This window comes from Daldinia loculata, assembly GCF_022478755.1.
Source record: "Daldinia loculata strain CBS 113971 unplaced genomic scaffold F4817scaffold_66, whole genome shotgun sequence".
Taxonomy (NCBI): Eukaryota; Fungi; Ascomycota; class Sordariomycetes; order Xylariales; family Hypoxylaceae; genus Daldinia; species Daldinia loculata.
In genome coordinates this window covers 41886-65964 of record NW_026054920.1, presented here as the reverse complement: position 1 = coordinate 65964, position 24079 = coordinate 41886, and the positions used below count along the sequence as shown (strand labels likewise).

General features: G+C 45.7%; 5 protein-coding genes across 5 annotated transcripts; 2 read left to right on the top strand and 3 right to left on the bottom strand.

Annotated features, from left to right (window-relative positions):
* Positions 1-272: 272 nt before the first annotated feature.
* F4817DRAFT_319757 (uncharacterized protein) lies at positions 273-2231 on the bottom strand (the record flags this gene model as incomplete). The annotated part of the gene is made up of 2 exons (XM_049301100.1): positions 273-1411; positions 1664-2231. The coding sequence occupies 2 exons, from the start codon at positions 2229-2231 to the stop codon at positions 273-275; spliced, it is 1707 nt and encodes a 568-aa protein (XP_049155185.1).
* A 5598-nt stretch (positions 2232-7829) lies between these two features.
* F4817DRAFT_349683 (uncharacterized protein) lies at positions 7830-8663 on the bottom strand. The gene has a single exon (XM_049304854.1). The coding sequence runs from the start codon at positions 8247-8249 to the stop codon at positions 7998-8000; it is 252 nt and encodes an 83-aa protein (XP_049155184.1). The 5' UTR covers positions 8250-8663; the 3' UTR covers positions 7830-7997.
* An 8564-nt stretch (positions 8664-17227) lies between these two features.
* Positions 17228-19493, bottom strand: F4817DRAFT_252695 (putative GMC oxidoreductase). Its single transcript, XM_049299184.1, has 4 exons — positions 19192-19493; positions 19103-19138; positions 18078-18961; positions 17228-17975 (listed from the first exon to the last, which is right to left on the bottom strand). The coding sequence occupies exons 1-4, from the start codon at positions 19399-19401 to the stop codon at positions 17261-17263; spliced, it is 1845 nt and encodes a 614-aa protein (XP_049155183.1). The 5' UTR covers positions 19402-19493; the 3' UTR covers positions 17228-17260.
* Positions 19494-19886: 393 nt separating this feature from the next.
* Positions 19887-20778, top strand: F4817DRAFT_368373 (uncharacterized protein; the record flags this gene model as incomplete). The annotated part of the gene is made up of 3 exons (XM_049307227.1): positions 19887-20213; positions 20282-20310; positions 20350-20778. Exons 1-3 carry the CDS (start codon positions 20027-20029, stop codon positions 20776-20778), a joined length of 645 nt encoding a protein of 214 aa, XP_049155182.1. The 5' UTR covers positions 19887-20026.
* A 2188-nt stretch (positions 20779-22966) lies between these two features.
* F4817DRAFT_361483 (uncharacterized protein) lies at positions 22967-24030 on the top strand (the record flags this gene model as incomplete). Its single annotated transcript, XM_049306418.1, has 3 exons — positions 22967-23098; positions 23264-23633; positions 23684-24030. 3 exons carry the CDS (start codon positions 22967-22969, stop codon positions 24028-24030), a joined length of 849 nt encoding a protein of 282 aa, XP_049155181.1.
* Positions 24031-24079: the final 49 nt, after the last annotated feature.

Below are 24079 nucleotides of genomic sequence, written 5' to 3'. Positions count from 1 at the left end.
TCCCTTGAGCTTTTTTAAATAGTCGTCATGATTGGAAGAAAAAATGTTTTCACAATAATGGTACAAGAAGACAAGTCGATGCTGAAAAATCAAAGTGCAACTTTTGTAGTCCTCTCTACCTAGGCCTTGAGACCAGATCCATGAATGCGCTGGGGGGAATCGGTCGAATGTGTGAAAGTCATTATGTCATTAATGGGCGTACGCCGAGATCTCCTATCGATCTTCAAGGCGTGTAAAGCTGATCTCAATCCTTCCCGAGGAATTTGGTTGATTTACTCAGATCGCTTGCGCTTCTTCTTGCCCTGGCTCTCACTGGTAGATTCGTCTGATGATAAGTCGCTAGCGCTACCGGGAACCTCGGACGCGACTTGGAAAAGCACCTTTCCGTAATTAGAGTAGTCCGACTCCCCAGACGGCATCATTTCGAGTCCCTCTTCGCTACCATCAATGAGATTCATGACGATAGCGCCGCTACCGTGAGTTCGCGCGTGCTGAGATAGGTTGTCACTTCGGGAGAACTTCTTCCCGCACTCGTGGCATTCAAAGGGCTTCTCTTGCGTGTGCAGAGAACGGTAGTGGCGCTTCAGGTGTTCTTGTCGGCGGAAGCGGCGGTTGCATAGCTCGCAAACAAAAGTCTTGCTCGGGTCCTCAGTTAATGATTGCTTGCGGCCTCGGCGGTTTGGTGGGGCTGGAAGAGTAGTGGGTGCGCTTGATCCTGATGATGATCCTGCATTGCTGCTTGCTTGCGTGGTATCATTCTGAGCTGACTGCTGTTGCTGCTGCTCGTCGCTCTGACCGGAGCTGGAATCAGCAGCGACGTTCATGGCGGGAACTGATTTGCGCGATTCCTTCTTCGACTTCTTTAATTTCTTATCCTTGTGCGATTCGCACTCCGACGAGCTAGCAGGACTAGAAAGACCAGAAACTGCTGTGTCCTCGGTGTCGAAATCACTCTCCGCGAAGAAGGACTCGTGACCCAAAGATAGGGTTGTAGAGCAAGTACCAGAACGCGGTCTCTTCAAATCAGCGGATTGCTCACTGATGTTAACTAGGCGGTTTACAAAGTCGTCTTCGGATTCCAAATCTGAGATATCCTCGAAAGTTGGAAGTTCGTGTTGAAGCTCAGTGTTGAAGTTGAAGTTATCAGGGAGCGATTGTTTTTGGAGAACGTCACCCCTGAATTCTTCTAATGCGACAGGGGCTGTGAACTCGGACGATAGAGTGGGGTTCGACACACCGCCAACAGTTAGATTCCGAGGGTCGCAAAAATCAATGTCTTGTTCCGATGCAACAGATCGTGCATATGGTGAAGGAGACGGCGATAACGAAGGGCAGGAAGTAGGCGAAAGGTGATCGCTTGAGAAGCTAGAATTGACTGAAGGTGCCTGTGTGGATTGCGATTGGAGATAAACTGTAAGGGCAGAAAAAAATTAAAGTTAGCAACCAAATGTCCCCTAGGCTTAAAAGATAGGCAAGATAAGCGGTGAATTCCAATCCAAGCCCCGCCAACCCGCCCCGAAACTCAATTACATCTTCGCAGTTCTCAGTTCGTATTTTTAGAAGTCGGTTTTAAACAACTCATTCGGTTGTCAAATTCGAGCAACTACCTACGAAGTAGATCCCGTCCAAAACTTAAAATTCAAAAAAAGAAATAAGGACCTACCAGGTGTTAATGGAGGTGAGCCGCAGTTGGCCCAATCCAAATTCTCCAAGCTCTCCGGCATTGTCTCAACCTCGGGCTTCACCATCTCGCATCCGTCAAGTCCATCTAGCCCAGAGAACATGGGGTTCAGCGGTGTGGCTAGCATGTCGTTTGTGTTGCATGGGCTGCCCATTGAGCTGCCCGATGTTGACAAGGGCGGTGTAGCCGGGTAATAGAAGCCATCATGATCGCAAAGCTCAGTCTCTAGCGCCAACTTCATAGGTTGGTTTTGCAGCATAATAGCTGGTCGATGTATGGCCTGTGGCGACGCCATAGGTGTCATATTACTAGGAACGGCACCGAATACCTTAGCCTGTAGAGGTTGTTGCGAGCAAGACGAATTCGGCCTCGAGTAGATCGGCGTCGATGGCAACGTAGGTACAATAGGGAATACCTGCTGTTGCTGCATCTGTTGAAACCCTGGCTGCTGACTGAAGTGGCCGTGATGCCGGTTCTCTGGGTTGGGGTCTGGCGTATAGTAAAAGAAGGGTGTTGGTCCCATCTGCGAGCTCATCATACTTGGGTCCATTGTCGTGACTGATTTACCTCCTGTCAGTCTTTGCGGACGGTGACCTTCTTGATCCTCTAAGGAACTGACCTGTTACCGAATTTGGTTACGTTTGCTGATGACTCTCTAGAGTGTTGCCGTGTCTCGTTTCGTTTATATATTAAGTATATTGGTGTAGTTATATTGTACAATAGGTACGTTTGGTGGGCGGTTGGCCTAAAGATGGTGGTTTCGGTTCTTGGATGTCTGAATGAATGAACGGTCCCGATGTATATCAAAGACCATCTAGTTGCTTATGACTCGATGTATATGCTGCTGTACATGAACCTGTCCTCGACTTGGAACTCCCGGATATTATCGTCAAGCAGACTGGCTTGGGAGAGGATAGGATATGTGACTTTGCTGTATACTTAAAGAAGGGCAGGAAGTTCGAGGAGTGATCGAACGATTCCAAAAAGTCGAGTCACGGAAGAAACAAGAGAACCGATAGGGTTATGAAGAAATAGAAGACAACCTAAGTCGACTGATATGTCGATCACGGACTAGGTAAGAGAGTAATGAACGTGGTTGAAGCGAACCTTGTAGAGGATAATGTAAAATAGTCGAAGCCCGCCCAGATCATCTACACCAGATAAAAGAGCCCATCGATAGGCACTGGAGGGCCTGCGGGTGGAATGGGAGACCCATAGGGAGCCCACTCAACTCAAGGTCACCCATGTATGTCTCACTTGGGGAAGCTGACAAGGGGGTCTAAAGATGGTCCTGGTCGGCCTGGGTCGTTACCACTGGCCAACCTTGTCTACTGCATGTCTGGGGCAAAAACGGAAACATGAGATGAGTGGGTATGTCGACTGGTACTATGTGGGCGCAGCCACCGAGCGATTCTAAATCTGGACGACACTAGAGGAGGGAGAGGTACCGCGTATTGATGGGTACATTATGTTATGTCCCATGTATCTTATGTTATGCTCTCATGTTATGTCCTCTTCTCTCTTTTTATCGACGGACAGCAGAAACCTTGTCCGACTGGTCGTATACCTGTCTAGTATTGCATAGCGTACATAGTGTACCTATACACCTTTAAACTCCGTTGGTTTGTACATAACGCATGCGCAAGCATACGACACCTTGCATATCACCTAGCACCGTTCAGAGAACGATACGGACTCCCAAACCCGACCTAGTATCAAGCGTACATACGTACATAGTAGAGCTGCATTCGACAGCTAAACATGGGATTGTTGGCTCTTCTTTTGGAGCATCTTCTTTTGAAGTATTATGTAAATTCTAAGATAACCAATATACGGTGAAGTATCGGGTTAGCCATCTTTTGTCGTTATCTCAGACGTTATTCGTGTACATAATTCGTCATAATCTAAAGCCCTCTATATATTTGCCAAGAGGTACATATAAATATTTAAACGGCTTGTACATATCTACATGTACATAAAGTATACGTCTGATACATAGATAGATAGTGTACGCAAAGCATTAATTACATGATGCATAATTAATACACCTAACGAACAGATAAGTGAGACGATGCCCATACAGTAGTATCTCGGCGGCCTTCCCCATTGCTTCTAGAGCTGTTTAGGGAATTGATTGTCGTGGATGGTACTCTGCACAAGTTTTTTTCTCAGGATTTTCTTGGATGGTTGGATCATGCATATCTAATCCGTACGTCGCATGTATTTGTATTGTACAATAGTGAACTGCCACCTGTGATAGGTCGGTTTGACCGCTGGACCACACGAGGAAGCGAGCCACACAATTTGCATAATTCGTCCTTTTTTGCCAAAGCACCAAGTCGGTGGTGGTTGTGTTCGGCTGCAACATTGCACAGCCAGTCGCTGAACGCCGTCCAGCCTGCGCGCGACGCGGAGTCCTCTGCGCCAGCCCATGGTGCCCATCCAGTAGAACGACGTGATGGAATGCAGGTACGAATGGCCAGGCGTCGCGCTATGGATCACATTCGTCATTCGGCGCCTTCACGAGAAAGACTGCGCTTATAATTAAGCCTCGGACAGCCTCTTGGACTTGACGATTGGATCACGGAAGGCTTGGTATCAGATGCTCCATAGAATTCGGAACGATAGCCGATAGCTATTTGAAAGGCTACCTATGTATGAAAAGGCTATGAAGCCATGTATTTCTCGGGACGGGCAAACAGACTATGTACATACAGTGTAGACAATCACAGCTCGTCATGGCAATGACGTTGACCGCCGGGATAACCTCCCATCGACACCACAATGCTGGGTTTCTGCAGAAACCCAAGATGCAGCCAAACAAGCGTTCCGCAATTGAAAATTTCGCAAACTACCGATGATTGGATTTCACTAATAGGCTGTGAACTGCTCGATGAAGAATTCATCTAGGTGAGGTGAGCGTGGTAAGCATGCAGTAAGAGGCAGCCTGCCATCGCGTGCGTAATACAACAGTGTCGGGCATCAGGCATCGTATTGGATATACCTAGATGCCAATCCATATGTTTTGGTGTGAAGTAGTTCCAGTAAATCAAGACCAATGATGTGTGTGTTTTGCCTAAGCTGGGCTCGCATTGGCAGATTGTCCCCAGATTAGCTTGTGATGAAGTAAATGTTCACACAATTTCTCTGCTAAAAGCGGTTGCATCGATTGGAATTGGAAACATAGGATTAGCCCCCGAATGTTCGTGTGTGAGTGGACAAATCCTCCAAAACGCGCGCGTTCCTGATATGCAAGCACTATCCATCGGTTCACTATTAGATGCAACCTATTCATCCAGAGAGAAGAGGCTAGAGACGCCGATGATACGGTATCTATCAAATCACGTTGAGGCCTTCTGTTTATGGAACGTGCTTGGATATTTTTCTTCTCCTTCTCTTCGGTGTATCACAGGAATCACAAGATGGGGTTGGCTGATACCAGCCGTAGGCTTATTCCGAGAGAGAACATTCGTCACAATGGTCAATGGTCAACGGTCAACTCGGCGAACATTCTGTTACATGAGATTACACCCCACATTTCACATCTTGTCGATGTGATCGAGGATCCGATGGGTCGGTTCTTTGCACCGACGTAGTGGAAGCGTTCTATGTGCATAGCGTTAACACGACTGGACTCGATAGTTTTATAGGGTTCTATGTTAGATTAGATGTTGATGAAACCAAAGTACGGCATCGTGATGAACCGGAAGGACGGACGTGACGAGTTGAGGTGACTTGAGGTGACTTGAAGTGACTTAATGTTACTAGTAATCAACGAAGCAACGGGCGTTAGGTTATCAGGCGGCAAGCGGGAATAGGTGGGAAAGAAATAAGCTTCTTTTTCTTAGTTTCTTTTTTTAACTTTGTTAACTTGCAGAAAAATCTTGGAAGTAATATGGCCGTTACGAGACTCCGTCATCACCACCGAAGGCAAGTCCTTCCTGCCTTTTTCGTACTTCGGGATCTTCCAATGCAGTCATTGGATCCCGAAGCCGTTTCTCTATACAGCACCTTCCACACACGGTTCGGCCTCGGAACCACTACAGAAAACAGAAAAGATTGAAAATTAAAAATCGAAATAAATCGAAATAAATCAAAAAAGGAACATCAAGTTACTTTTCTTTTTTAGCCCGTCCGCACCGCAACGGCTCAAACGTGGTCTCCTCGTGTAAGTCCACAAACATCATCTCCACCAGTTTGCATCAGAACGCCATTCGTACCTTAATCTTTTACGTGAGTTGATACCAACTTTTCGGATCTTCAAACAACGTGCCCACTGCTGTCACGCATGATGCAGTTTCCGTTCGAACGAACATTAAAAGCGGCTTCTATCATAGCGCACCTTAGAAGCGGCATCGCAATATTGGTGATACGCTCGCCTATTGCACCATTACCTTGCTACCCTTCCTAGCGTACGGAAGTGTACTCTGTATCAGCGTAGGCATGTTGTATGTACATAGAGTACGTATACGGGCGTTAAGGATTATCGATTCTCTGGGGGGCTGTGTCAAGGAGCACAACTCTGCATTGGTAGGTATTGTGCATATTCTTACGTGCTATCGCAGTCCAGAGAGAGCTGTTTGGGTATCATCAGAACATCCATCGCTTGTTTCATTATTTTGCCGTGCATATTAGTGCATTTGCCAATGCATTGGCACTAGCATTGCATTAGAGATTGCGTTTCTGAACAAACCTAGGTAGGAATACATCCATACATCATACATACACATATACATAACTTTACGCAGACACATACGTACCTACATACACATGTTAGTACATGGGTTATGTACTGTACAGGCATGCATTACTATGACCCATATCGTCAGTGCTGTTGTTCTAGGTATGCTACGTCGTACTAACATAGCGGTGGAGCGGTGTTTTATCGGATTAGAGTCCCAAATCAGGAAGCTTTATCAGGGTTCAGACAATTATTCCACCGCCAGAATGCCTAGACAGCTCGCTGGGACTTCCGACTTTACAAGGTATCCATAACAGTTCCGTGGAAGTCTTCCGGCTCGACAGGACCCCAGGCAAGAGCCCTCATAGTTAATTTGCCTCCCATTATGCGGCCTGTTACCCGGCTCCCACAGTGCTGGAAACTAGAATATGTCAGGATAGTCAGGATAGGTAGTCAGGATAGGTAGTCAGGATAGCTTGTCCGGGTCCGTTGATAGATGATAGAAAACGGATGGAAGTATTGAATGTTGTGAGGTACATCTATACTTTACTACAACTTCTCTACAACTTCTTTACATACACCAATCGCATTTCTCTCGGCCTATTCATCGACCAGTACCTTGCATGCCAAATTTGTGCCTGCAGATTCGTCCTGCAGGAACGATGCATCAGCGGCATATTATTACTTTACTGAGTAAAGCATGGCAAGTCGGTATGCAAGCAGGTAATTGATCCGGAGCTTAAGATAATCTGACAGTTGGAGATGAAAGGTACCGGGAAAAAGAAACGACCCCAAATGTGATCTCAACTACATACACTACTACATACTACATAACATACACTATTTACATCAACTTATTAGCTATCTATCTCCTACATAGGTACCTAGATAAAGATAGAGGATCGACCACCACAGTTTAGGTCATACATACATACATACATACATACATACACATACAACCCTCAGTATGCCGTAATCCTCTTAGCAGTTCTCCGAGTTCTTCCACATATCAAAAACCCGAAAGGCTGGTCTAAACAGTTCGCGTACTTCGTGTTACCCAGTGTCAGCGACGAAAACCATATCGCGGAACCGGTCCAGAACATCAATTCGCCATCAAAAAAAGCTTAGAGCTTCTCATGGTACTTGATAAATGACAGTAGTATATAGAGGCCCGTGCTATCCCAATATTCTTAACCAGGTAGGAAATCCGTAATGAGGGAATATTTGGAGAACAAGAGTGGCAATCTTCATTCAGCATATCCGCTCAAAGCAGGAATCTTCCCTAGCTCAACCACCACATACATACATATAAACTAAAAGTTTGCCCGAGTGCGTTCTAGGACGATGCGTCCCATCAACATGGGCTGATCCATTCTGATCCATTCTCAGTGGTAACATTTCGCTCATGCCGGACCCAAAGCCCTGGGAACGTACGATACCAAAACACTAATATGACAGACAATCATCATGCGAAGTCTCAAGCCCTGGAAGCTATCGTCAGTTGTCACCCGGGCAGCAACCTACTATTTCATCAGCAGAATATAGTAAAGCGAAGCATCTAATTACGTTTTCACATATAGTCCTCCCTTCGGTCAACCTAGTGACTTGCTAATACACGCGATTTCACGTGTTCATCTAGTGTACTATATACGAGATTACCGAATTTCTCATGGTTCTTAGCTCCCTGTCAAGAAGCCATAGATGAACCGTAGATGGTCCACGGGCCGTTTGGACAAGGAGCCGCTTCCTGCACCCGTTGGCGGAATTGGCGCTTTTATAGGCGGCGACAAGGACCAGAAGCGGAACAGTGCCGGTTCCTCCAAACCACTTCCCCCAGATTCGCGAGATACCTAGTATGAAGACCAGGTCTCCCTTGATTCCACCCATTCATATGCCAATTCGAAATAAGGCACCCATTTAGTTTAGCCTCGAACCGGGAACCTTGCAACATGCTATAGCAGGTGTGATTCTGGAAGATCTTGACGGTTTCTCTCATGTTCTTGGCTTCTTCACCGGCTTATTTTCGACCAATAAGTATCGATACCGGCTCGAATACCTGCGTGGCAGAAAGGCGGGCATATATATGTTCTAGTACTTGGCAACGTGCCAGGCCCCCCAGATGAAAGTTGTTTCTCAATCGGGCCTTCGACGTATCATTTACAAGGGAAAAGTGGTAAGAAAAGAATATTTGCATTAAAGAAGTGAATCTCCAAACATCAACATTTGATCATCACGCTTTCCATAAGTTTCTGGTAAGCCGAGGGGCCCTTGAAATAAGCGTCTGACATGCGGTTTCGCAATACTTAGCCGTGATCTTGATGCGAGATGTCAAACTACATACACAGATGCATACACTATCTGACACATGGAAACTCCGTGCGCCAACGGCGACTAGTAGCTACAATTGACCACAGCGTCACCGCATCACAGCATAGTGACCATAGCGTACAATAATAGAAGAGCTAGGTAATATACGAAGCAATCATAAACGAGCCTCAAATCTACCGCTAATAGGTAGTATTTGCCAAGGTGATAGTTTATGGTCAAAAAGAGAATTAAACCAGCTTCGCCAATGCGCGCTGCGCCGCTACCAGCTTTACCAACACAGATACCAACATAGATCTGAGAACCCTTGAGGGGCCCTGCCCTTGAAGGGCGACCGTTGGAAGCCCCTCAATAACAAACTGCCCGCCGCGGAACATGATCCATTGAAACTGATGTACATACATTAGGTACTAGCACGTACCTAGTGGATATTGTACAGCGAGATGGTTTAATACATTTTAGGGTCATGTACTCCGCAGAGACCAGTAGGAAAAGGTATTGTACTAGTATTATTAGTGTACGACAGCTAAAGAGCCAACGCCGGGGGGTTTCCTATGGAGATACGTGTACCAGCCATATCTGAGGTGAGTACCACTAATAGCGATAGGTACAACACGTGGGCAATCCGCATAGTGAGTGTTAGGTACCAACTAACCTAACCTAGTACCTAACCTACACTAGAACGCAAGGCAGCGGTCTATCCTGACTTCCCCGTCGATATTTGGCCCCGCCAATGCAGGTCCCGGCCCAATTGGCAACGTTCCGCTCTTTCTTTCTCGAATGCTTCTTACGTTTCAGAAGAGCCGACCCCGTTTGTCGTTAAGCGTCCCCCACTTCCTGCCAACCATTATGTATACTATAGGCCTAGTACACTATTGCACAAGACCCAAGACCCATTAGGTAGGTTAGGTACCTACTAGGCTGTTGTTATGCTGCTAAACCATTACCAGCCATGCCAACTACAACAAATATACTGGCATTAGGGCATACATACATATGTACAACCACGGTGGCACGCATTTGAAGCTAAAGCTATCGTTATCCTTAAACGAGGCGAGCAAAGTAGTAGCTACGACAAGGTCATGACGGGCCATGAGTCTATGAGTCCATGACAAGCACTATGATGATGCTCCCCCCGGTTATCGGTGCATAGCGGACAACCCGCCTCGAAATTCGAGACTCCATTATTTATTACCCTTTTTAATTCTTTTCTAACCGTTTAAGTTTGTGTTACGTAGCAAAACTGGGGCGCGGTGTTAGTGGTTAAAATTACCTAACCCGAATATGCAGTTCTATCGTCCCAGAGCCATAGGCACGGATACTTCCAAAACCTACGATGGAATATTCCAATCATGAGCCGACCCAACTTTGCTCACCTTTGACACCTTGGACTAATTGGGAATGTTCGTGGGTCTTCTAAATGGGTCTTCTAGACTCACCGGGGCATCTCTCAAGTCGTATCCGTCGGAGACTATTACCTGTGCAGTTCTCCACCTCGAGTTCGCATGAACATGAGTTCGTTCACCGTAAATATGCGGCCCGAACATTGACTACAACGTATACGGGAGAGCCACAAGCCAGGTAGAGCCCAGAGCCCAGAGCCCAGAGCCCACGGTCCATAATCCACGGTCCATAGTCCACAGTCCACAGTCCACAGTCCACAGTCCACAGTCATAATACCGTACTTAAGACTCTTACCCAATTGTATCCGGTCAGAATAACGCTTAGTTGGTTATTAGCTGGCGCGGGCGAGATCCCATGACAGAGCCCGGAACTTCATTTAATCCAAAAGCAAACGCCACGTTTTCCCGCGCCATCTTGCGGATATGTCGATCTTGCTTACGATGATCTTGGCCCAAGTGCCAGCAAGCCTCTTTGTTTAATTCTCTCTTCAAAAGACTAAAAGTCTATGCGATGAACTCGGCAAGTGCCGCCAGGGTCTAATAGTAGGAAGAAGGAAGATCTTCATCTCCCGCACAACGGCCTACGGCATGGGCAGGGCAGGGCAGAGCAAACAATAAGCTTCTGACATCTCCGTGGGGCCGCGAGTCCGCGACGGATGACGGGCGAACGGGTATACGGAGATCTAATCTCGTGGGGTTTATCATGGTTCATCGTGAGAAGACCCTCCAAATTTTTCACATAACTAGCAAGGGCTGGTCAAATCAAACTTGTTAACGGGCAGGCCGAGTAACAAGGCGAACAGAGCCTCGCAGGCTAGCCCGACCGCCTAGAAACAATGCAAGTTGCACATGTAACAGCATGGATAAACCACACCGCCTAAACACCGAATGGTCTGTTTATTCCCTTTTAGATTAGCGACCACGACGTTTATTGTCGACGTTTCGGTCTTATCATCACCCCTACATACATACTATGCTCTTCGTCAACTAGTGTGTGTGTATGTGCTCTCATTCTACTACAGTATGAGTGAGCCATCCGAACGAATGGTGTTGGTAGACAAACCAGCTACGAGTTTGGTTTGGTTCGAAGGAAGCATTAACTGAATTTTCTATGCCGCTTTCGGCTGTAGATAATTATCACCGAATTTGCTTTTCTATCCCACGTGTAACTCCTACGCTCGTCGTTAATGCTTGTCACATTGCCCTCAGCTAAGAGCCGATGGGAATCAGTTATTCCAACTCAATGGTAGCTACGCGACCTTCCTAATGTAACATCTCGCCAAGTGTTATCGGCCAGGTGAAGGACAACACTTTACCCGAAGTAATGTATCGATGATGCGCTACTATCGCCACGATGATAATGAGCTACTTGTTCAGGGTTGTACGACCTAGGTCACATCCGCATCACCTCCGCAGCAATGCAGGTACACGGGACTGAACGCTGCGCGATAGAAGCTACAGATTCCTCGATTCGAGTATTAACATTCGAGCGCAGAATTTACGGCAGAAGCATACCGCTCTGTTAAACGCGCCGAATAGCATATACAGTTTGGGATTAACCGTTTGAGACTCGCTCTCCGAGTAAGAACCAACGTGTCTCAGATGTCAGACATTTACACGCGTACAACCGTTTTCGATCAGCAGCATGGCCTATCGCCGATAATATTTTACCTTCTACCACTACCCGCCACAAACACGCGGTTCGAGAGGAGGGCCTTGCAAGTTGTAGATATGAATCATCCCACCCGAGAATCCCATGAGTAGGTAGCTTAGCTGTGCCTCCTCCCCCACGCGATATTGTTGAGGCGGATTCTCCGAACACATGTCTATAACGATAGGACGTCTCAGACTCATGACCCTGATGAGCATATCATTCATATCTTACCTCAGGCAGCCAGCTCTCGACAAACTTCGAAAGGATCATAAAGCTGCCAAACTGCTAAATCGACATGACCGAAGGGAGTGGGGTTTGCAGAGCTCGGAGAATTGAGGTCGCCATCTATCGTCGAGATGGGATTGCATGGACACAGAGGCGCAGCAAACCCCGGCCATGCCGTCATTAAATTAGGGTTGGGATTAGTTTACGAAGGCGGCGAGATCGCGGGATCCTCCCGGGCGCGGTTGAAGCTGGCGAATCAGTAAACGAGCATTTCTACGAAAGTATCGTCTAGCCTAAGCACTACGATCCTCCCGTCTTTGGTGTAAGTAGGCCTCGGTCGATGCTCAAAACCAACACGATTCTACGCTTGCCTAAGTTTTTTTTTTTTATTACTCCTTTGGTGTGCGACGCAATCAAAATGTAGCTGCAGTAAGGGCACAATCCAGCTCGACGGCGCCGCTTTTTGAGTACGTTTGGACAGGATTCGGTACTACCCAACATGTTGGGTCGTACAACTAAAGTATTCTTTGCTTTGCCGTAGAATCCGATCTGGTAAATAAATGCGGAGGGAATCTGCATGTAAACTACTCCAACGAAATGAAAGCGCCCGTGCGGCACGGCGCTCCAGTAGGGTCAGTAGGGTATCCTCCAAAAGGATAATTCTCCAAAAGGAGTTACTACGTTAGGTACGCTTGCTGACATTATGTACCGCAATCCTTCCTTGGACCCCATCTCGAGACTCGGTTCATATGGGTTACTTTATCTATGCCATACAGCGTAGAGTATGTTGTCACGCTTATGCTCTATTTCAACATACACACATCTAAATTTGACACTCGTTGATAAATCTCATTGGTTGTCAACGAACCCATTGCTAACCTACACCGCTTTGAGTAAACCACCTACTCCAACGCTAATGGTCAGTTTTGAATGGCTCCGAAAGAGGGTTACGTTGGATCCTGCGTCGCTTTTCTACTGGCTAGCCGCGCCATAGACAGACGTTCAAGGACTACCATACGAGTGGTGAATGATATGGCAAGGCTGCTTAGGTACTCCGTAAGCCGTTGTCGAATGTGACTGTTGGTAGACTAGCAAAATTGGCATGACTTTCGCCAGCCAGGACACTGAAGACACATTCCTTTATCAGCAGTTGGAACTACACAGACAGACAGACAGACAGACAGATAGCCAAGAGTCTAGTATCATATAGGATGGAGCCATGCTGCCATGTCAGCTACGAAGGAGCCGAGCTTCGCAGTTCTAGCCATCACCGTTATGAATTCGCCACTCGCGGTTGGTCTCCTAACTAAGGTTAAGCCAACTCTCGTAGAACACACGTAAGAGCGTCTACGATACCAGTTTAACTTCTGAGGATAGCATGACCGTTTAGAAGATATTAGCTGCCTATCTTACTCGCATCCAATCCTACGAGCTGAATATACTACCACATGGCGCGGTCCCTTAAAAAACCCAGTACAGGACATTGGTTACTATGAATCCTTTTTACGACCAGGCATTCCTGATTACGGTGGTGCTCTCGATGCGGTGAAACCTAGGAAGCAAGCGCCTGCTGACGCCATCCCCTAAATCCGCTACGCATCATCTACCGTGCTATACATATACCTACATTATATTATGGTTATCGTCGGTTCCTGCGTAAAATTCAGTTCTGCAAGCTTATCGTGAGACGTCCAGAGTAGATCCTAAACGCCTTTGCCGCGCCTTGGGTAACCGGCTTATAGAGTATTCTCAGAAAAGGGTGTCACACCAAGAAGTCCTTTCGACACGTTGCTTGTTGCCAGTGGTCGTTCTGATCTGTGGCTTATCATTTTTTTTTCTGCTTCCTTTCCCCAGATTGGCAATGTAGATAGCATCACAGGTACACAGAGATGGAGTAGAAACGCCATCACGCTAGGTTAGGTGTTCGTAGGCTTGCTTTTGGGATATTCAGGATCAGGATTGGAGATACATAAGCCAGCAGTTCGTCTAATCCCACAACGCGGTCATCATCGGAGTTCTGACTGGTCGGAATGGGTTGTCTATGACAAAGAAGCCTAGTCCCAATAGTTTACTACTGTCAGGTTACTAATGACGTAGGTTCGTACAGCAGACTATGAATTATGGGAATCTGTGTACGACCTGCGATGACCTAAAGTCCCTGTATGATATATGTTATCATTTTGGATGGCTAGGACAAAGACATGATGCTATGTAGATCATCTCGGGTATCTACCGGTGATATCGGAACCTACGAACCCGCTAGCAGTCGGAAGGCAAATCCATTGTCTTCATCTTCGCCTCCTGTTATATGTGATATCATGTAGGTAATTTATCACCAGGCCCTACACCACTAACTATCGTTCTGGCGTAAGGCGCTGGGGAGTGAAAAGTCCGACGGAAGCCACTTTTCCGCACACAGTATCTATATCTTAATAATAAGTACTTGACTAGATCTAAGCCCAGGTGACGTTGACCATGCTCAAGTGTACAGGAAAAATGATAGAAAAAGCCTAATAACGTAATATAACTGACCACCAAATACGCCATAGCAACGTCTAATCATAAATCGTAGCAAGCCCTACCTGCCTGGTGAGCTATCTCGTTAGATCTCCAAGGGACTCCTCCCACGCTTCTTGGAAGAGGCAAATACATACCTACCTAGCTTCTGAGATACGCCATCGAGCTGATTACTTACTTCTGATTATACGACGTGCAGTCCGAGATCCGACAGAAGCGCGAAGCAAGGCAGCATTATACCTACCTAACTACCTATCTATCTATATATCTATCTATCTATCTACGCCAGGCGAACTAGCTAAAAGACATTCTATCACACCAGACGTATCGCATTTAGGCCAGAATGCCAGATCTTATATTGTCCGTCCCGAAAGTGCCGGCGCGTGTCTGTCTCGGTCTGGGGGCACATGATTCCCCCGCAAGATATCGATAGGGTTAGGTATCTAACCTAGGAGGTAGCTTAGTACGTTGGGTAGGTTACGTAGGTAGATATGGAAAGCGGTGATGCAGCTCGGTGTTGCGGACCAGACCGACGGCGCATGAGGGCTTGAGACAGCCGGCCAGCCAGCCAGCCAGCCAATGACTCAAGCTATTTTTGCCCCCGGCGCCACGAGGACCCCTCGTCCGAACGATAGTTTGCAAAACAAGCTTTATTTTTATTTTTATTTTCTCTTTTGGTCCCTCGTGGATACACTTTGTCTGAGACAAGTCTCCGGCTGGTTAGACATCCGCGTGTTCTTGCCAGGTGCCGCGTTTTCGAGGCGCGAGACAGATAATGCGGAGTTGGGAAGGGGGGGGGCGCCTGGGCGCGCCCCCGTTGGCTCGTCATAGGTATTAGTAGGTTCTGTCGGACGGGTTGCGCTGCGACATTCGTGTGTTAGCTGAACGCGGCATATTGGCTCTTAGGGCGAGACTTTTTAGCTTGGTGTCGATTGTATTTGTGCCGGTGTCTTTGGTGACTATATAGTATTCCATCATCACTTGGGGTGTTGCTTGTTGCTTGGTTTGTGAAGAGGATCGTGGATCTAGTAGGGTCGGTATTGCTATGACGAGTATGTATATGTGAGTGTCTCGAAGACAGGTCGGACTGTGTTGATTATAGGTTAGCTCGCCAGGTGGTCCCTCCATAAGGCATATTTTATTTAAGTACTTGGCCTATTAACCCTTTCTAGTTTTATATTCCCCGGGTTTTAATATACAGCAGTATTGTTAAGGTCTTCATTTTCATGAGACTTTGTCTTTCGGGGGCTTGGATAATGATTTATTCGACTTATAGTGATTATCTCTACGCTTATATGGTGAGAGAAGGAAGCCTGTCGTAGAGCATATTAGTAGCTTAACGGCACTACATACTGAAAAGGAGAATGTAGACGGGTGAGTCAAGTTCGGCATTTACTCTTATGTCTCACGTATTAAAATAGGTGTATTATTACTAAGAATAGAAACAATTAACCTTCTACCTGTTATTAAGAGTTTAATAACATAATCGATCTCCTGTGTTGCTATTGTTTTATTAAAGATGGGCTTTGGTAGTAGTGTGTATGTCTACTACGGTGTCTTTTTTATAATTCTACAATAAGGGCTAATACATGATTTTCCAAGAGATATTATTTAAAACCCGGTCTTTCTTTTTCGTATTTACGATGATATATTAGAATCTTGCCTAGCTTGGTATAGAACCCCTTAATTTTGCTCTAAAGCACTACATCATCTTAGTCTAGCGATACTTCAAGTATTAATTTTGAAACTCAGTGCCCAATGCTTTGTAATAGTTGTCTGTATAAGAAGAATCATCTTCTAGGAGTTGTCATAGTGACTACCTGATTACAATGTGATAACTATTTAAGTTGGCTTAAGAGACAGAGACCTTGTACTAGCACAACTACTAAGTTGTAGTGAAGGGGAGGCTAAAGTACCTGAATAATACGTCTAAAGAATAATTTATGGCAAAAAAAAACCAACCTTAGCTCGATTCGAAGTAGCATATATTCTGTTAAGATCGAGGTCTGAGTTTGGTGGACTTGTGGTTACCCACAAGATCTTGATGTGCCTTACAAATCTAAATTATATTATGTTTGATCATAACTACACTTCGGGTTTCGTCAACTAGACTACCCTTAAGTATCAAATTAGCTTGTCATTAGAACCCGAGCTAAGTTTATGTAGGTGATCAATGTGGTTCGTAAGCTATTCGTTATGGCTACGATCCATCTAACCGTACTGTAACTTGGTCATGTGAACTTCGTTAACTACCTTAGGAGATGTAATTTAGGCAGGTAGACATGAAATAAATTAACAGGAAAAGGAAATTTTGCTTTGTGAGTGAGGTACATTTGCTGGTTGAGGTTGCCAGGCAACATCTCGTACCCCGCTGTCGCCTTAAATAGCCCCTTAAGCAGCCAATCTCCCACCCCTAATCGGCGCTGCGAAACCAATATGGCCGGTGGTGTAGTGGTAATGAAAGTAGGGATAGAAATAATTCCTCGAGGAGTTTTTCGTAAGACTTTAGGTTCGACCCCTATGAGGGGCGACAGGCAGGCCAACTGTTCAGGTCAATCGATTAGAAGGTCGAATCCTGAGTCCAAGCTTTTTTGTCATTTTCTTTTAGGCTTTCTTTCATGTTGCTTATTTTTTTCTTTTATTTTCCTCCCTTTACGTTTTTCACTCTCTCTTCGCTCATTTTCCATATTTCTTGAGACTTCATCATAGTGTTGGTCGCATTTGGACTCAACTTACTGCTGCTTATTAGCGCCGGCCAACATTTTCTATTCTAGTTAGTAAGTAGCCTTCAGTCCGTACTGCATCTTTATCAGATCGGCTGCCTTTTCTGCAAGTGCATACACCGTAGACTGTAGGTTACCTGGAGGAAGTAGCGGCACAACACTTGAGTCAACAACACGGAGATTTTCTACTCCGTACACCTTAAGACTGCTGTCTACAACGCCCCCCTTGTCCTCGGGAAGCATTGCGCATGTTCCCGCGGGGTGCCACATCGAAGAAGCGCGGGCTCGAAGGTACTTCTTCGCGGCATCTAGATCCGCGAAACAGGCTTCCGAAGGGGAGATCTTTAGTGGCTGTTTGAATATGCCGTTCAAAGACGGCGATGTGGCAAGGGTTTGGATATAATGCATATGTTCTGCAAAAACCTCAACATCTACCTGGTTCGTTAAGTACCGTGGGTCAATAATGGGAGCATCTGACAAGTCGTTTGATTTGATGTGAACACTTCCACGGGAAAGTGGTTGAGCGAGTATGGCGACGAAGTCGATATGTCCTCCAGTCACAGGGGGTGCGGGTTCGCCCGTGGTAGGATCGGGTGACTTGGGGTTGTTTGCGAGCGCCGTAAGGTAAGCACCTGATGATGCATTTGGGTCAAGTAGAGTACTTTCAGCGATATCATAATAAGCCAAAGCTTGAGCTTGAGTTTTGTCCGAGAGGTTTCCTGCCGTTGGTCGGTTCGTATCGAGCATCTGTTTCAGGAATTCTCGTCTACGATATTGGATTAGGCTCAAGGAATATATTATGTGACAGGGGACTAGTAGGTCATAGATCCGAAAATAAAAAGGGGAATCAAGCGAGGAATTTACTTACCCTTTGCCCGATTGATACTTAACCACCGGCATGTAGGCATACGTATTAATTCCGTTTGTTGTAACCAAGCCTGTATGGTTGGCCATGAACTCTTGCATAGACTGCTCCAACACCTCAGGGTCTTGTAGAGCGTCGAGCGTTTCCAAGCCATCTGCTGCCTCGAAAACAATATCACAAGCAAGGTGATCTTGGAGGTTTTCTCCAACTCCTTCCAGATGTTTGACCACCTTGATATTATGTCGCTCTAGAAGACTAGCGTTACCAACGCCGGACAGTTCGAGTAGCTTCGGTGATTGTAAGGCACCGGCAGCAACGATGACCTCTTTACGTGCGGAAGCGGTTCTCGTTTGAGTCTCGTAGCGGTATTGGACTCCAGTGACCTTTGTCGAGTTCTCTTCAAATAAAATCTTTTCAACGATAGCATTGGTGAGGACATGAAGGCTCTTCCGACTCTTCACCGGGTAATAATACGCCCTGGCGGAGTGGCTTCTTTCTCTCTTTACTGGATCGATGCTCGCGAGGTTACTAAAACCTCCGACTCCTACTGTTGGATCTACCCAAGGATCGTTGGGCATTAGGTATCCTATATCTTTGAATGTCGCTGCCCAGGCCTCACGAATAGGATGAAATGGGTTACCGGGGAAAGAGACTTGGACTGGACCTGTACCTAATTCGTTCTTGGCCGTCCAACCATCAATACCTAGGCTCTTTTTGATATTATCTGGTACTCTTGGTGGGGACGTATAGGCTTTGGCATAATAGTCACGTAGCCCTTCCCAAGTCCATCCATCGTTACCAAGCAAGGCCCAAGAATCGATCAATTTCTTGGTAGGTGGAGCAAAGACCTGTGCGTTCATAACAGTTGAGCCGCCTAAGGCCTTACCCTGTAATATCATATTTAAGATTAGCCTAAAGGTATCGTGAGTTTAGCTTAGCGCCGAGATTTGTCTAGATGATGGCCCAATAGATCTCCCGGCATTGAAACCGGATGGGCTGGGGTATTGGTTTGAAATATTTGGGCTTACTTGGTTCAAGTTGATTCGTCTGTTATTGAGTCCTGGCTAGGATCTAGTTTAGCCTCGATTCCTGCGTGTTGAAGAAGATACATATGCACCTGAGTTTCAGTTTGGAAGTCCCAGTCAACCTCACTCTTCAGAAGAGCTGAGTAGAGTGCTGGAATTTTCACGCGGGGATCTTCGCTATGGTCAGATCCAGCCTCCAGCACAAGTATGCGCTGACTGGAATCTTCCGAGAGACGAGCGGCAACTACGAGCGCAGCCGTACCGCCGCCTGCGATGATGAAATCGTAGGATTCGGAATTCATGTTTTAGTAAAATGTAACTATGCAAAAAGTGTAGGTATGTGGATAATTTCTTGAGGGGCTGGTATTGAAAGCTGTGCCTATCTATTGGAGCCTCCATTGGGGTGGTAGGAATAATTATATGAATTATTGACTTTGGGAACTCTGTAGTAGAATTGTTACACGGAGAGGAGAAGGTCTATGATGTAGGTACATGTAGTGTATATCATTACGAATTAGGTACTTCATGCATAGATACAAGGTGTATTCAAATCATGTCTCACATTCAACAGTGTAAATTAGTCGGTGTAAAGTACGTGCATATATAATTCCGATAGTAGCCCAAGTTGCATTAATTCTTAGATAGGCGTATGTAATCTAGAGGTGTAACACGATTATTGTGTCATGATTCTAGATGAGATATCTGGAACAAAGAACACTGTCAGTATGTATAGCCGTAGGCTCCCGTAGCTAGCTTAGAGTTCCTCGCGGAGCAACGAAGTTGTTTCCTTACTTTTTGGTCCATTTCGTGACATATTATATCTAAATCGAATCAGGGTTCATCTTTAGATATGTGTCTCTTGATAACTATTCGTTCTCTGATACGAAGCTTACAATTCCAAGTACCTACTCCTTTGTTACATGCAATATGATGCTCTCACCAGGTGGAATACAGGTGATGATCGTAGGGGTCGTCATGAATGTCTTTGCGATTATAGCGGTTGGACTGAGACTCTGGTCAAGACGGATCCAGGGATTATCTCTCGAATTCAACGATTACATGGCAATTATCGCTGTAATTCTGACTACTGGCCTTGTCATCTGCTGTCTCTTTGGTAAAGCACCCCGAAATCCCTAACATGCCAACACACTGTAGTTGACGCTGCTATAGAAGCAAACATAGGAGCCATTGGTGTGCATGTTGACGAAATAGTAATTACCAGGCCATGGATTCTCACTACTTATCTGAAGGTTTGCACCGGCCCCATCGTCCTGCTTAGGAAAGTAGCTGAAGATTTCAAGTTATTTATACCCGGACAAATACTCTGGGCGGCGTCAAATACATGCGTAAAGCTATCGATATTATCGCTCTATACAGTACTTTTTCCAAGGAAGATATTCTCTCGGATATGTTACTGTACTATGGGGTTGGCGGTTGTTTACCTTATAAGTGTACTTGTCGAGACATTTGCGCTTTGTACGCCAGTACAACACAATTGGGATAAAAGTATACCAGGCAAATGTACGAACCAACACGGAGCCTACCTTGGTTCCGGCATTACAAATCTAATTATCGACGTTTTCATTGTCACCCTTCCCATGCCAATGCTATTTAGACTCCAAATGTCATGGCCGAAGAAACTTAGCATTGCTGTAATGTTCAGTCTTGGAGCGATGTAAGTACCTCTCAGCTACGTGCCCTTTTTGTCAGCCTCCCAATCTAAAGTTCTTTAACCAGAATATGTGTCTTGTCGCTCCTTAGAATCATTTCGGTTTTGGCGTGGAATTTGAGTGATATCACCTATTCGAACGTTAGACTTGGTATTTACTCTGAGCTCGAACCCACCCTCGGGGTTGTGAATGCTTGCCTTCCAACAATTAAACCTGCACTCAGATTCATATCTAGGACAAGCAAATGTCGAATCAACAAAAATTCCAGTGAATCTAACAACTCTAAACCAACTTCACGACAAGAAGGGAAGCGGGTACCAATATCCGACAGCACCCACGATGGTGACTTCGAACGACTCGGCGATTCCATAGGTACCTCCAGCTTATATCAACAGTGGGAAACACCCAGAGATAAATCTAGGCAATGCAAACAGCATCATGGTTGTTCAAGAATGGGAGGTCGAGAGGTCATATGAGACTGTCAGGGTATAAGCGGAATTAGTATGAATTAAGTATAGGTCTACATAGGATAGATATATAAGGGGCGCGCAGCGCCCTCGTAAAAGGATAGAAGGTTAAGCGTTAATAGATTCATACTAGTATACGGCTACTATACAGCAGCGAAGCTGCTGCTTTTAACATTCACTCTACATATGACATACATTAAGGGTTCCTTCTGACACAGACCGACATTCATTCAACACTAGCTGATTGGAGGGTCTAAAATAAAGCAGGTGGAAAAGTTGACGCACCATCAAAAGGGCAATGGTACCTCTAGGGTTTTCGTCCCGATAGTTTAGTGTGGATATTGTAAAAATGTATGTGTTTTAGGTAATTATCAAAAGTCCCCGTAAACAGACAGGGTAAACAATTATAAACGTGGTAAAAAGAGTCAGCGATTCGTTAAGGATTTGAACTATCGCCATAACTTCCGAGGTCTTAATCTATCTCTCATTACTAGAGTCTCGTCTCTGTATAGTGACTAGGTAGGTAGCAACTCGAACTTACAACATACACAGCTCTTCTGCAAGTAGCTTTATTCAAAGACCCTTGAAGTTCTAGTTTCCTGGAGATTATTACATGGATAACTTATGCGAGAATTTGAGGTACGGTCAACGATCAGAGTTGACTCTTTGATAATACTCAGTACGTAGATGTAACTGACTTGTGTAGATAGCTATAGACTACCTAGGTAGATATTAAACATTAAATCCCGGCCATGTCCCCTCCCGTATAGGAGGATTGTAGTTACAGTATGACAGGAACCCTTTATTTATATGAAATGGCTTGTAGAACGCTGATGTAAAATGTTAAGGTTGTTTAAGTCTAACTGTGTATATATTACAAGATAGTTGTCGTTACCACATGATTGTCTCGCTAGTCATGCTTAGACTATAATAACTAATAATTTAGATGATTTTGATTAAGACAGGTAGCTATGGTATCAGTTCTAGCTCTGTTTTTTTTATTTTATGAATCCTTAAAGCATATATCCTGTCAGGTAGATTGGCTTTTATTATCATACCCAAACGATCTATTTCGCCTGTTCAAAGAACATAGGAGATATCATGTGTAGCGGGTTCTTGTTTGGCGCTCTCAATGCCTCTGTTGCACCCTCTTACGATTGGCCAGATCTTGGCCGCGGCCTTTTGCCTTTATAACCAGAAGAAGCCGGAGGAAATTAGATAGGACGCACTAAACAAACCTTGGCGATTGTGGCCTGTCTCGGTTTTGCTATTAAACATGCTGCCAGTCATGAAATATTGGACGCGCAAGGGTGATTGAGATGGCTCTCTGGCGACAGCATTGGTGATATAGCAATTTCATTAACACGTTGGAGATCTTCTTTCGAGTCTTAGAGTTGTAAAGGCGAGATCGGCACAAGATCGGGTAGCTTTGAACTAGGTGCAGAAGCTAGTGACGTAATTAGTTGGTGAAGGGGAGAAAGACTAAAAGTTTTATAAAGACCTTGGCCTAGTCTAATTATGGCATTATAGTATTTAGAGTTGTTATGGTATCAACTAACTAAGCTAACAAAACATCACCAAGCTTCCAACATGTCCGGTCAATTAGCCTTTGCGCTTGCGTCGGTGCACGCCAAAGTATTGAATTGAATCTTGATTTTTTCTTTTCTTGTTCGACGACCACGTTCGAAAATACGAAAATAACCCAGTAAGGTCGTGCAGGACGAGGGGAGATGGCCTCCGCCTCCGGGCGTTCCCCAACGGTGGGACCCTCTCTCAATCTGCGAGGATCCTCGCCTGTGCCAGACCGCCCGCTATCGCTATCGAGGCTATCATCCCAAGATAGGCTCAATGGTATTCTCGAGGTTCGTGCGTATACCGTCATTCCCTCTGGTCTGTAGCTTTTCTTGTCTCTGATAAGGGAAACCGGGAGAGAAAAGAAATAAATTTAACCCGCCTACGATCCTCCCCTGCATCCAGATATTTGCATCCTCATTGGCCTTCTCTGACGAAAATTAATTTGCTATTAGACTGCTAGAGAGCGTGCCGATACCATTTGTTCGCAGACGTCGGGACAAAGTGCGAGGATGAGCTTTCAGTGTGTACCAGAGCGAGACGACGATGGCGCACCTGACGAAACTACGAGTATTGCGACTGCGCGCGGCAATGCGACGAACTACCAGAGCACGCGAATGTCACCCAATCCGAGAAATAGACGTCCCGTACAGCAATCCGAACTCGACTGGCCGGTAACAAATGGTACAAACGGAACAAACGGCACGAACGGCGCATCTCCCCATACGGACGAGAAGAAGAATTGGTTAAAACATTGTTTTAGCGGCATGTGGTCGGTAGAGTTGGAGAATAAAGGAAGCGTGGCTAGGGACCATTTGGCTTTGGGTACGTCAACTGGCCAGCCTCTACTTTTGCTGCTAACCGGTCGGAACTAGAACGGACATTTCTTGCCTGGCTTCGGACATCACTTTCATTCGCGTCTATCGGAATAGCCATCACCCAACTATTCCGTCTAAACGCGTCGATAGAGCCAGATGACCCCCATTTTCAGACGATTCGCCATATAGGAAAGCCGCTCGGTGCGACCTTCATAGGTATATCCATATTAATCTTATTGCTGGGATATCGTAGATACTACCAAGGCCAGCAATGGGTGATCAAAGGGAAATTCCCTGCCTCGAGGGGGACAATAATAATTGTCTCGTTGGTCGCGTGTGCGCTTATAGTTGTTAGCTTGTTTGTGGTTCTATTTACGCAATCTACGGGTGTGGGATCTAGCTAAGCTACTGATGTAGGTTAGGGGGTTCGAAATTGGAGTTCGGAATCATGAT